Source organism: Prunus dulcis, chromosome 6, assembly GCF_902201215.1.
Source record: "Prunus dulcis chromosome 6, ALMONDv2, whole genome shotgun sequence".
NCBI lineage: Eukaryota > Viridiplantae > Streptophyta > Magnoliopsida > Rosales > Rosaceae > Prunus > Prunus dulcis.
Window position 1 is genome coordinate 25,958,666 of NC_047655.1, and position 13,497 is coordinate 25,972,162.

A 13,497-nucleotide genomic window follows, 5' to 3' on the forward strand; every position below is an offset into this window, starting at 1 on the left:
TCGGTCGTTTTCTTACAGCTGAAGAGCTAAATCAGTGTACTGAGTATCCATTGAAGGCTGGTTTTGATAATCACTATGAGGCTGATTTCTCATCTCCAAATGGCGGGTACAGGTTGAAGCTCTCTGATGACTATTTTTATCAGGCAAGATCAGCTCAGCACCTGAACCTTTCTGCAAGAATCTATCTTGTCCTGAAGAATTTATCTTACCAAGTTGGGCTCTCAAATATGGCAGATCAAATGTGAACTGGCGAACCGGTGGCCTGGCTTGGTCTGTTTTTGACACTTGGCTTGTCTCAGCTTTGGTTTGATCGCAATCTTCTCTCGAATTAAATGAACTCAATTTGTTCTTAGTTCGACTAAAACTTGAAAATCCCAAGTTTCTCAACCTTGGTTCCAACAAATTTGACTGAGAAGAATCTGAAGGTGGCTCCAATGATTGTGTTTGATTAACCGACTTCCATTGGGGTGGCTCCAATGATTGCGTTCGATTAACCGACTTCCATTGGTTCAGTATCAGTGGTGTTGAGTTGCTGCCAATGTTTTTGAACCCAGAAACTGAGCAACTGTTGTCTGCAGCATGAGTTTTCAAGGAATAAGAATCCAACTGAATCTCATTTCTTCTGTTCTGATGAAATTCACTGGACTGAATTTTCCCACCAAAAGTACCATGTGAGTTCTGTCTGTCACTACTGGATGCCACTGCAACTTTGCCACTTTGGATGCCAATTTCATCACCTAAAGATCCCTTTCCTCTTTTATCAGCATCCCATGAATGGAAACTGTCACCAGTGCTCTTCTTGATAGAAGGATGCCCATGAAGGTTGCCCTGGAAGTTTTGAGATTGCGATGAAGCAAATATATCATTCAGAGTACTAGGTGCCCATTGGGTAAAGGTAGATGCCAAAGGAATTTGACTTTTTTGCAACTGGAAAGATCCAAGTAACTTCTTTCTTGCAATCTTCTGAGCTGTTGGTCCCAAGTCTTTAACAAACAACATCAAGCTTTCGGTGTAACCAATATCCTGCTGATTAGCCTACACAGAAAATTGACTGTTCTCATGGTAGTTTTTGTGACATCAATCAATGAAACATAAATGAAAAACTACATTAGTTTTCTTAGCCTTGCAGGAAATTTGGCATTAAGTTATCGAGGACCAACGAGATGTACATGTAGAACAAAAACACAAGAAAAGAAGGCTTACATGCTCAAGTTGTTTTAAATTACTAGATAGTGTCAAACCAGTTGACTCATTCTCATCGAGGTACGATGTCCAAGGTCTATATGTACAGCGTGGATCTGCTTCAAAAGATCTAGATCTTCTATAATCTTGAGTACCTATTATTAACAAACACAAAGGTCCAAATTCTGACTGAAAATAGATAGGAAATATCTAGATTTCATGATAAATTTGAATTCAGATTTGTATCATGGAATACACAAAATTGTAAGTAAACATAAATCTAGGTCATAAACCATTTGTCATTTACATAACTCAGTGTGCTGGAAGTTTGAACTTTTGATGACTTTAGAATTACAAAATTAACATAAAACGTAACATATCTTTTACTTCTTACCAGAAAGATTTCTGTGCTCTCTTGCATCAATAGTGCCAGAGCACCCTGTCTTTACTTGACATCTTCTGACATTTGATGAACCACTAAGTGAGCATGGAATAGCTTTAGAAAATTCAGCTATCTTCATGCTAAGGGATTTCATGTTTGTAGCAATTTTAGGATATGAGCTAGACGCTGACCTCCCAGCTTCTCCTCGCGCCCTTCTACCACTTCTTTGTCTTGTCTCTGAGAATTCTAATTCAAATTTCTCAGGATAGGTTTCCAAAACATGAAATACCTTCTTAGTTAGCTCATGTATGGCACGAGCCTGTAAAAACCAAGAGGTTTCACTCAGTTCATGGATTATATTTAGATTTTCTAGTTGAAGAATTCAGATTAAACTTTCCAAAAGTTTTCAGAAGATTGAATTAGCATACCTGTCTAAAAAATATGGTTGCTGTAGAATTAAAATGCATTGCATTTTCGGTTATTAGAAATGCATCATGCTGCAAACAGTTCATTAATTGTAATCAGATGTCACAGTAGATGATATATAAATAGCAAACAGTCTAAACAGCCAAAGACAGCTTTATAACTAGCAGAATCACCAACAGATCATAATCTAGTTTACATATGTTATGCGAGAAAAAGAAAAGTGCTTTCCGAATATTAGAAATTTAAGATTATCTGGCATGCAAGGACATTTTAAATAGTTTATACCAGCAATATCCGAAATTGAATAAGTTTGAATTTTCCATTATGGTGCATACAGAGTAAAATGAGACAAAAATGCCTTAGTGAGCAGAAAATTAAATAACAGAGTCTGAAATATTATGAATCTTACATTACTATTATTTTGAGTTCAATTAGAGGAGGCAATTAATAAGCCATTTGTCCCCAAGTTGAGACAAAATTAAACAAAGAATACTTTGGTGAGGTATTGCCATTGGGAGATTTATGGTTAAAAAACAAACTACAGTGAAAGCAGAACTAATTTTTGAGAAGGAGCATACCTCAAATTGTTCAAGATTTCTATACATTCCTTCATGAAGTTTAGCCCTCATGGTCCCAAAATCCATAGGCTCTTCGATGATTTCATAGTAACCCTCAACCTTATAAAAGAGCAGGAAAATTTACAACCATGACTGAGAAAAGAAAAAGAACATATTCATTATATGAAATGACAAAGTAGCAAGGAGATATACACCTCATTTGGGTCAACTGGTTCCGCAAATATTTCATAGGTATCTCTCCTGTAATTTTTGGAAAATATGTTACAACATAATGAAGAAATTTCCTAATAACTACGTAAAATATAGATGCAACCACAAATAATTCATCGTTAAGATGAATTCATCAAAAGAGTACTCGACAGTTTTTTGAATTGTTGCAGTTTTAGATACACATAATTCATTGTGAAGAATGTTACAATAAAATGGGAAGAGCACCCACCTCTGTAATATGTCAAGGATAAGCTCAAGTATGCGTTTTTCCGGCAACTGCAGTGAAGATTCAGTGGATGGTTGATCTAATACAAGCATTAAGTTAGAATGTGTAAAATCATAAAGCAGCCAATGTACAATGAGACTTCTCAATCAAGAAATGAGGCTAACCAGTAGAGGCAGCATGAACTCCAGGCTTAAGATCTTTACCCCGCACAACCTGTTGATCTGATAGAAAAACAAATAGACTACAGATAACAACAGCAGCAGCAAAGTCATTGAAATAGCAGAGAATGTGATTAAGCAGAAAAGGGGCTCACCACTATTAGTTTGGTGATCATCGTGGCTGGTTTCTTCTCGAACCTGCATGACAGTACAGACGTTAAATTGGTATTGGAAATTACTCAGCTCAAACAACATAATGAGGAACTGGTGACGTGATATGATTACAAAAACCCCTTATAAACAAATATAATGTCACTTTTAGCCCACAACACTCCATTTATTTGGAGAACATAGGAGTTTAAGTGATATAAATTGCAATGGGAGAAAGAAAAGAAAAACAACTTTCCTGGTTTGATGGGGATGAAGGTGTTGCGGCAGCAACTTCTTGAACAGGTCTGAGGTTCCTCTTCTTTCTGGCCCTTGTTCTGGAAGCTGGCCCCTCACTGTTACCCAAGTTGCGCTTCATTCTCTGTGCACTAAAATTACGAGCTGTAGCAGTAGCAGCAGTGCTAGTAGTACTTGTACCAGTGATGCTCAGGAGTGTAGGCGGCTGAGCCTTACAGGCTTCCAAAGCAGATATTCTTGGGCTCCTTCTGTGCCCCTCCACCTTCCACTTTGACTTGTCTAATTTTCTACTACACACAGTTCATGACAACAAAAAGTGAAAACCCCACATTGTTAAAGTTGAGAACTTTCAAACATACTCTCACATTTCTGTACATATGAACAAAAACCCACCTAGACATTTTTACAAACAATGTCTTAGCTTGCCTTTGTTGGGGTTTTGGCCAGCTGATTTCTATGGCTCTAAAGCTTTAGAGAGAGAGAGAGAGAGAGAGAGAGAGAGAGAGAGAGAGAGGCTGATGAATAATGCAGTGAAGAACGTGGTCAAGGGGTTACAAATTACAATATGGGGAGATCAGAATCATGAGACAGAGCTTTGCCAAAGGGTGGTTGTTTCTTTGTATGAGAGATGTGAATATCCCAGATGAGGTAAAAACGTTAAACCCAATATTTGTTCTTCCATTTGGTGCTTATTTTATACCATTCATGGCTCCTCTCAGCTATAAAAAAACCATTAATGTTTTCATGATCTTCTTGTAATGCAATAATAACTGAAGAGAGGGAGGAAGAGCATTCAATTCAGTCTGAAGAGGAATTGGAAATATGGTCAAATAAGCAATGAGGACTTATACGTGGGAAGGGGTACCATCTGCAGAAGACTCTACAGTCAAAATATGTAGAAATCATCATCACACGTTAAAGGCTTTAGGCTTCATTTTGGTACCCTGTTTTACCACAGACCTTTTACTAAACCTGCTCTCTTATTTGGACGTTTCACACACAAAAGAGGCAAACAATTCCTCCACATTCCAGGTACAAGTTACCACAACGCGCGTTTCACAGACCGTGCATCAACACACTGATATATGGTAAACATAAGTTTTTTGTTTGGCAAAAAAAAATGTATTTTTTATTCAAGTTTTCCTCTCTTTTTTTGGGTTGGGCTGAAATAGAGGGAACTTTTCAATTAGGGAAGTCCAAGCCCAAGTTCTTCTTGCTTTTAGAGGACAAGATTTGTATACTCAATGGCCTAGAACACTCAATTGTGGGCTGCAAGCCTGTAGCACCCAAGGACCTTGTTTTTTATTTTTTTTTTTCTAACCCGTAATGGGTTCTTAGATGTGGGCTTTGAGTCTTGTGCCTCGAGACATGACTCATGTCTCGGCTAGGGAAAATTAGGTCTAATTATTTTAGTGCACCAAATACTGGACGTGACACTATTCAAATAAGTTGGTACTACCATGTTCATACCGGCCCATAAAAAAGGCTATAAATATGCTAGAGTCAGTCGCCTACTTGCATGTGAAATGACTTTTTGATGTATGTAACAAATGTCTTTGTTTTAATAGGTGTAACCCATTAAACAAAGAAAAAGGAATGAGAGTTTTGAGTCCTTTTTTCTTTACAAAATTGGACTACATAAGCTAAATGATTTTTTTTTTTTTTGGCACAGTTGGAGTTATGGGCGCTAGTGGTAAATATACAGTTATAGTATTCTGAAAAAAATATATTCATAGCTAGAATTTTTCACAAAAAAGGCTAGGGTTGGGCCCCACTCCCGTAAAGGCCGTTGAAGTGAGGTAGAGACTGGATGACCCAGATGCCCCAAACGCACCTCCTTGGCGACAAAAGCTAGGGCCTAAAGTATAAACGTGGGCCCCATTGTTTGTACGGTGAAGATGATAGTAAGTTATGATTGACGCGCCATATAGTGCTGTGTGGGGTTAGGTAGAATGATCAAATGAGATGGACGGTGATGATTGGATACGATGTGAGGCGTGCGAGCGCACACACAAAATTCGATTTACAGGTTCATGAACGTCTGTGTCTTCCAACCCTCATCTCCACCCTCCAACGACTGACAGAGTGAGAGTTGAAGAGGTCTTGTCTTGCCCAAAAGTTACGCTATTTCTTCTTCTTCTTCGTCTTCCTTAAGAAATTTCGTTTCACTTATCAGATCGTTGGGTTTTTTGTACAATCTTGAAGCTCAAGACCGAATGATCGGAGCTGTTGAGGTATTAAGGATCGGAGTAATTTATTTTCAGCTTCCTCTCTCTGGTAATTACTCTAACCCACGAAAGATTTGCTCTTTGTAACTGCTAATATGATTTGTAATTTGGGTTTGCAATTCACTTTCTTTATATTTCTTTTACAAAGTTATCTACCAATTTGTGCCTAGAATTTGTGTAAACTGCTGTCATTGTGTGGTGGGTGAACAAATTGGTACAGAAATGGGGGTTTCAGATGCAAAGGCCGAGATGTGTATGTGTGCTTTAAGAAGAAAAACTGACAGCTGTTGTTGAAGAAGAAGCTGGATACTGATATAGTGATGTGTTTACGTATCCATAGCCAAATTTTTATTGGGGATTTTGCTGTCTAAGATTAGTATCAGCTCGTAATTGGTTTCGTCTACTTTATTCTATGCTTTTGTCTTAAAATGTGAGCTTCAATACCTCAAATCTCTGGGGGTTTTCTCTTTATCATTCATGCTTTACAGTTTGTGGAATTTTAAAGTTTGGTGTCCAACTAGTGTTACGTATATTTCTCTCTACTGTTGTGCATTGTTGAATCAATTAATCCAATTTCGTAATCGAGTCTGTTAAGTTTTCTTTTTTAGGCGGCCTTTAGAGAGCAGGGTTTAAGTAATTTAAATGTAAACACTTTCTGGTTTGCGGTTTGCTCGGTCATCATCTTGTCCTTGGTCAGCATTTTTTCTTGTAATATCCTCTGTTTTCCAATAGAACTTTGCTTCTCTTTGTTTTTGATGTTGTGCTCTTTTCAGTTTTAGATGGATTCAGTCTCACAGAGATTCTTGGAAGAGTTGCGTCAGTCCATTGTTGACAGCAATGAGGATAGTGGTATGGTAGGTGACCATTCTGTGCAGTCTGCAACATGTGCTCTATGCCAAAGGACTTTTTCCCCCGAGAATGAGGCAACTGGGGATCTTGAAACTATCAGCATGTGTGGGGACTGTAAATTTTTGTACCTTGAAGATCATGGTGGCCCCACACATGATTCTTATCAGGGGACGCCATCTACGAGAAGAAGAGCTAGGAACAGCAGTTCTGAGTCACTTGATAATATTTTCTCACAACAATTCTCACATATGATTAATCTGATGCGGCAAAACCAATCCCCTGGCTCTGGGCTTGAGGATTTTCCTGCAGATGGTGATCCAGCTGCTAGGGTATCTCAACGCACAAGTTCCCGTACTACACCAAGTGGGTCTAGAAGATGGCGGCGGGTACTTTCTGATACTGAAAGTGATGGTTATGATAACGGGGATTCTCTGTATGGGGAAAATGAATCAAATCTGAGTTTTGGTCGATACAGGGCATTTCATGGTGAGAGTGATGCGATTTCTTTTAGTGCTTATGGAGGGGACTCTGATGCTTCTGTAGACCTACATGGTTTCCTGGATACAGAAACGATTATTCAACCAGATGATGGAAGTGCTTTTGATAGTGATACTGACATTGATCCAATGCATGCTGGTCTTGACCAGTGGAACTCAGATGACACTGAAGAAGAAGAAGAAGATGATGATGATGATGATGATGATGATGATGATGATGAAGGGGATGAAGAAGATGATGAATGGGAAGAAGCTGATGCTGAAATAAACATAGTGGAATCTAGAGAAGCCCCAGGTCGGCTTCGAAATCTTTTAGTTTCGAGTCCAGGTGGAAGTAATGGCTTAGTCAATTGGCGCCAACAGGTATATTCTCCTGAATCTGAGGGTATGATTCGCTGGAGAATGAGGGGAAGGAGTCAAATATATACCCGTAACATCTTTTCTAACACGGAGGAATCAGAGTTGCTGCCATATGTTGGAAATTCTGGTGATTATCTAGATGCGGGAGGCTTTGAGGAATTGCTCGAGCATCTTGCTGAGGCTGACAGCTTAAGACGAGGAGCACCTCCAGCTTCCGTGTCCTTTGTGAAAAGTTTGCCTCGTGTTGCTATTCATAAGGAACATGAGAAGCATGATGACTTAGCATGTGCAATTTGCAAGGATGTGTTGACAATTGGTACTGAAGTGAATCAGCTTCCCTGCTCTCACCTGTATCACCCTTCCTGTATTTTGCCATGGTTGAGTGCACGGAATACTTGCCCTCTTTGTCGATACGAGCTACCAACTGATGACAGAGACTACGAAGAGGGGAAGCGGAACATTAGTGGTAGAGTGGAGACCCGCAATGTCCAGCAGCAGAATGCAAGTGAGGACAGTTCCTCTGTTGCTTTCAACAGAGCTGAAGAAGATGAAGAGTTTGCTTTCAGTGAAAGGAGAATGGAGCAGAGGTTCCTATCTGATAGGGGGGCAGCAACAACTAATGGCTCTGGTGGAGAAAATAGTCGGGGGAGATGGTTTCTTCTTGCTGCTGCCCCAATCGTGAGTCTCGTGGGCATTGTTCTTGTGTTGTGGTTAGGCAGTCCCCTAATGGAAAGAGGAGGTCTGGCAGGAAACCACAACTTTGCTGGTCAGGCCCGACGCCCAACCCATGTCACTGGCCCCTCACCCAACCCCAGGGAGAACAGAAGCAGGAGATGGTGGTCACTTTTCTGAGGGGTTCTTGAATTGTTGGTAAATATAGATGCCAAGTTCGGTGTTTTTGCTTTCCTGACTATTGTTTTTTCGGCCTGTAGCACATGTTCTGCTGCAGGCATTCAGCAAGAATTTTCCAATTTTTGATGTACAATCATAAGTCAATCTGTCGATTGATTGTACGGTTGCCTATTTACCTTATATGTGAGCTCAGTGTTCTATGTAATTCAGGTTGTTGAGCTCTCCTGTCACCTCGTAGTTTAAACCACTGAGATTTGAGCTTTTAAAAGCGCACAGCAAGTTCACTAATGCTCTTGCCATTGATCGTTCATGAAAGTTCCTGCGTTGATTTCTGACCATTCCACATCATCCCCTGTCAGCTGTGATATGTTGTTTTGCTCATACACATAACCCAAATTGCACTTCAAATCACAACTAAGCCAAATTCTTGCTCTGAAAAGAACTAAAATTTACTCAAGTTTATGACTAAAAATTGTATTACAAGAGAATGAGATAAAAGGAAAAGAGGGCAAGGGAACCGCCCGTTAAAATATAATTGCTTCCACTTTACAACCAGGTTGGGGGTCGTAGCTTCTTCTAAACCCCCCCATCAATCCTTCGGAAAAGTTAAAAATATACAGGCACCTGCTAAATGTAGATGACAACTCACCTTCCACGGACCTAAAACTTAACGGACGCAAAGGGCAGCTATCACAACAAAATTCAAGGGTTGCTCCTCAGTTCACCATGAAACAGGTTGACACCTTGCATTTTACATGAATGAATTTCCAAGTTTAGCTATATATACCCTTAGCTATTAACATTGACTGCCCAACAAAGAAGGAAATCTCGAAATTAATAGCAGAAGAAGGTAGATAGGTGTGGCGCAGTGACAACTTTGACTAGTTTCTCAAAACAGTATGTTGAGGTACAATACAATCCATCCAGCCATGGAGAAGATAGCAAATATGTGAACCCAGAACAAGACGGCAGCTGCCTCTCTTCCACAGCCTCTTAAATTTGCAACAGCACCTGCAGACAAGGTTGATTTGTTAATACGAAACTTAGATGTTGTTATAAGAGTGGGTCAAGATATGTCTATGATCTATGAGTTAGATTGGGTACCAGCAAGGACAGATGTAGGCATTGTGTGCTGGAGCAGTAGGACAAATCGGAACATCTTATCGCCAGCAGGGAGGAAACCGAGCTTATCGGCCAACATTACAATGCCAAGTCCTACAGGGGGCACCAAGACTAATCGTCCAATTATAATAGCAACTGTTGTTCGTAGACCAAGTTTTGAACTTCCTGGACCTGTAAAAATCACAGAGATGTCACGACTATATTCATCAATACTCGAAACCAAACACGTGGGATGCTTATCGAACAATTATTGAGCAAAGGCATATTTTCTCAATACATGACATATATAGATTATTTATGCAAGGTCAAACTACAAGAACAAATTAATGGAAGCATGGAAAAGGGATGTCAACTCACCATCGACAAGGTTTCCACCTAACGCCAACAGAATGCATGGAATCATGGCCTCCCTGATAATCACCAATATTGTGAGATTATAACAAATAAAGATTGAAATTTAGCAGGAAATGATAATGTGGGAGGAAATGATCCACTCAATGGTGTTTTTGACACATCAATTCAGTTACTGTTGAACATAAATGGAATAAGAACCATTCAGCCTCCAGCATACTATGCATATAATCACAAATTCCATTTGAAAGGTTTATTACAAGTCTCTTCACAAGGAACCCTTGCTTTAATATCTACCATGAGGTATTAAATGGTTGAGGTTCCTATTTACAACAGAGGGGCAGGCAAATCTATTCACGTCAAGTCTTTGCATTCAATTGAGAATCCCAATCCTATAACCACTTAACTGCTCACAGAGATGGAATCCACAAAAATAAGTTTCATTTCCTTAGGCATCTATCACAAACATATTGACCAAGAAAGAGGTTATAGGAATTGTACAAGTTCAATGTTTCCACCACATTACTGCTAACGCTCTTTTATAACCTCACACACACACCACTCCAAATTGCAACAACTTTTTCACAAATCTTCAGTAGAATTCTTGGATTATTAAATTTTATTTCTGTCAACATCAAGAAACCCCTTTTATCTACCAACATCAACCCTGGAACTTGCAACTTAAAAACAAACAATACAAAAGAAAACATGAAAAACTAGTTGGGAGATAAAGCAAATGAATACCCAACAACATTCCTAGTGAAGACAACAACCAAATGCTATCAGGTACACTTAGTATAAAATTCAACTGGACATACCCAAGGATAATACAGCTGTCTGTGAAGAAGAAAAGTGGACCATCAGCGGTAAAGATAATTTTCTTTAAAAATGGTATCGATCCAAGTACCATGGCCAGGATCTGCAGCAAATTTGTGCTTACTAGTTAGAATCTATTATGAGTCCATGGGTTAACGATCCAACTGAAAATCCTTAATAAATACAGCAATTAATTTAGTTTGGCAAATAAATCAAACTTACAGAAGCTATTATAGGGGGTTGAAGTAATTGTTTGAGCTTCAACTTCTCATAGAAAAAAACCAAGAAATCTGTAATCTGCATCATGAATCATGGCATGTAATTAGAGCCATATTATATACTACATACCAGAGATAACCAGACATAAAGAAGCACTGAAGTAAAGCAGAAAATCCTGAAATTTCAAGTGCAAAGCAGTTATCCATCATGGATCTATACATGGAAGCATATCAAAAGTTGAAAAACTTGTAACCAGCCTACCATTGCTATTAAATTGCTGTCTGACAACACACTTCCCACATGCTAAAATAAAAAGTGTCCCTTTTCTCAAAAAAAGTGAAATACATAATTTGCAGCAGATGGGAAGATAGTTCTGACACGACATGTAGGATTGAGTATAGATGAATAAATTCATTCTCACCTTAGGTGTGTGAGAAACATTTGAGTTAGTTTCTGCAACCTCTTCTTCATGTGCTGCCTCTTCGTTTTCATCATGTGTAAGCAGCGGAACTTGATCAGGTATCTTGCCATTTCGAGGGTTTTTGATTGGGAGCTCTCCCTCCTCAATGTCAAAGGTACCCTCTGGAGGGGGGGCCAACATATGAAATACATATGTGTATAGGATGATTGCACCAACCTATATTAGCATCCAAAATAATACACATTGTTTAGCAGTTCATTGTAAATGAGTGAATTAATGTGCAGAAAAAATCTTGAGTCCCTGCATAATTGCAACTTGGATTCAAGTATAAAAGTTTGGGTAATCAAGAGTGAAATGCAAAATACCTACCCACTGGCCAAATGAAATATAGGCAGTCCCATCTGTTTTACATGTAGTTGAATCACCAAAAGGGTTTGATTTGTCTCTACATAAAGCTGAAATCAGAACCAGTGGCACATTCCCAATGTTTCCTGCAATCAATGGTAAGACCCATATAATTCAAAATAACTCAGATTGCGGTAGAGCCTGCAGTTGATACTGAATATATTACATACCCAATTAAGCCACATATATTGTGCTATTATTTATAGATTACAGACAGATTGCATGGGCTGCTAAGTGTGAATTATGCAATAAATGAGCAGAAAAAGATGTGCTAGTCGCATGTTTCGAGTAGCTTAAATTACAAGACTGATCTCAAATCATCATCTTGAATACTTCGTCATCCCACGTTTCGGAATCAATTAGAGGCTCATGTTTAAACTAGTGGTAGAAGAAAGCATACCTATTCCAATCTGTACAATTGTAAACTTGAAGAAGGGGTAAGGTGGACGGACAATGGATGCAACAATATACCCTATTATAGAGCCTGATGTACTACCCAGAACGACATTCACAGGAATAAACCACCTGCAAAAGGATAAATTTCAAGTTATAATAATATAATTGTTGGCCTTGTTGCCATGGAGTGTAAAAGAAACAGAAGAACTAACTCTTACCACTCAAGCATTTTCTGTAGGGTGATGGCTTGTCCAAGTTGAGAGAATATCAAACATGGAAGCAAAAGTGAGAAGACCAGCTGCAAGAAATAGTAGGAAAACCAGTTATATAGTGCACAGTATACACCGGAAAGTTGCTTGCAATGCAAGGGTGAGATGTGGCTTTTGCTTACCCCATTTAAGAGTTTCCTTCCACTGGCGGGGAAGATGTTAACATACTTGGAAGCCATTAGAAGGCCCAAGGAGCACACTGTAAAAACCTTTGCTATGGGCAAAACTGCGATCTTGATCGTCCCAAGTAACGACTCCCCTCCGGCCCGTTGGGCCACGTCCACCACCTGTAAAAACCTTTCCATGTTTTCCCCAACTATCTATGTTGCCTGCCCAGAAGAATTCACCAATTTTTCTTCAAACTATCCCAATTGGCACTTCTCATGAAATCAGAACCAGGCTGCCCACAATTCAATTCTTCTTTCAAAATAAAGCCCCCTAATTTATTATTTGGGAAAATAAAAAAGGGGATTTGCAGTCCAAAAATCTCTTCTTTTCTGGCGAAGCCTCCGTTGCTCGGCAACTTTTCCTTGAACCAGCAAAAACAAAAGCAAATAAGGAAATACCCATTGCGCTATATATCAAATCCCAGCTAAAATCCTAGTCATTGTCGAAATACGAATCCTTGAACCCAAAAACATAAACATTATTTGAATCATCAAATAAACAAAACCAATTGATAAGATAATTAATGTAAACCTCAATCAAAGTAATCAAGTAATCAAAGTAGAAGATGAACACCAAATGTGGCAAGGCAAACAATCCCAACCTAAATCATTGTCGTCATGCGTTCTAGCTGCCGAGGATCCAACGGAGAATTCGCAGCAACCAAACCCTATAGCAATCGGAGAAACACACAGAACCAAATAAATAAATAAATAAATAAACGAGACAAAAAAGGATAAGAAATGAAGAATCCGAAATGGAATAAAACTGAAACTCAAAAATCAAAACAAACAAAACAAAAAAAGATTACGTCGTCGTCTAAGTTACCAACTCTTTGCTGTTTGCTCTGCCTCTTCTTTCTGTTTGTTTTGGTTTAGTTAGTTGGCGCCTTGCCACCTCCCTGTCAAAAAATTTCTATTTTTCTCTTATTAAAATCTAACGAGTGAAAGTCGGGATAAACTCAGAAACGTCGACGGCTC

The 13,497-nt window shown here is 39.0% G+C and overlaps 3 protein-coding genes and 1 long non-coding RNA gene across 6 annotated transcripts; 1 reads left to right on the top strand and 3 right to left on the bottom strand.

The window, feature by feature from the left end:
• Positions 1–1,782, bottom strand: LOC117629935. 2 transcript variants are annotated; one of them, XM_034362609.1, is made up of 3 exons: positions 1,577–1,782; positions 1,204–1,337; positions 1–1,035 (listed from the first exon to the last, which is right to left on the bottom strand). In XM_034362609.1, the coding sequence occupies exons 1-3, from the start codon at positions 1,716–1,718 to the stop codon at positions 13–15; spliced, it is 1,299 nt and encodes a 432-aa protein (XP_034218500.1). In that variant the 5' UTR covers positions 1,719–1,782; the 3' UTR covers positions 1–12. The 2 variants fall into 2 exon arrangements, with proteins under 2 accessions (XP_034218500.1, XP_034218502.1); XM_034362611.1 differs by lacking the exon at positions 1,204–1,337.
• A 1,229-nt stretch (positions 1,783–3,011) lies between these two features.
• On the bottom strand, positions 3,012–3,363 carry LOC117629937. Its single transcript, XR_004586176.1, has 3 exons — positions 3,318–3,363; positions 3,169–3,225; positions 3,012–3,083 (listed from the first exon to the last, which is right to left on the bottom strand). It is a non-coding gene; the product is annotated as an uncharacterized LOC117629937 (long non-coding RNA).
• A 2,230-nt stretch (positions 3,364–5,593) lies between these two features.
• Positions 5,594–8,641, top strand: LOC117629933. Its single transcript, XM_034362607.1, has 2 exons — positions 5,594–5,844; positions 6,569–8,641. Exon 2 carries the CDS (start codon positions 6,575–6,577, stop codon positions 8,351–8,353), a length of 1,779 nt encoding a protein of 592 aa, XP_034218498.1. The 5' UTR covers positions 5,594–5,844; positions 6,569–6,574; the 3' UTR covers positions 8,354–8,641.
• A 145-nt stretch (positions 8,642–8,786) lies between these two features.
• Positions 8,787–13,497, bottom strand: LOC117629936 (protein PIN-LIKES 6). 2 transcript variants are annotated; one of them, XM_034362612.1, is made up of 12 exons: positions 13,346–13,497; positions 13,122–13,187; positions 12,475–12,881; positions 12,302–12,381; positions 12,088–12,212; positions 11,652–11,773; positions 11,283–11,498; positions 10,865–10,939; positions 10,645–10,745; positions 9,833–9,885; positions 9,458–9,646; positions 8,787–9,364 (listed from the first exon to the last, which is right to left on the bottom strand). In XM_034362612.1, the coding sequence occupies exons 3-12, from the start codon at positions 12,655–12,657 to the stop codon at positions 9,243–9,245; spliced, it is 1,266 nt and encodes a 421-aa protein (XP_034218503.1). In that variant the 5' UTR covers positions 12,658–12,881; positions 13,122–13,187; positions 13,346–13,497; the 3' UTR covers positions 8,787–9,242. The 2 variants fall into 2 exon arrangements, with proteins under 2 accessions (XP_034218503.1, XP_034218504.1); XM_034362613.1 differs by having other exon boundaries at positions 13,329–13,497.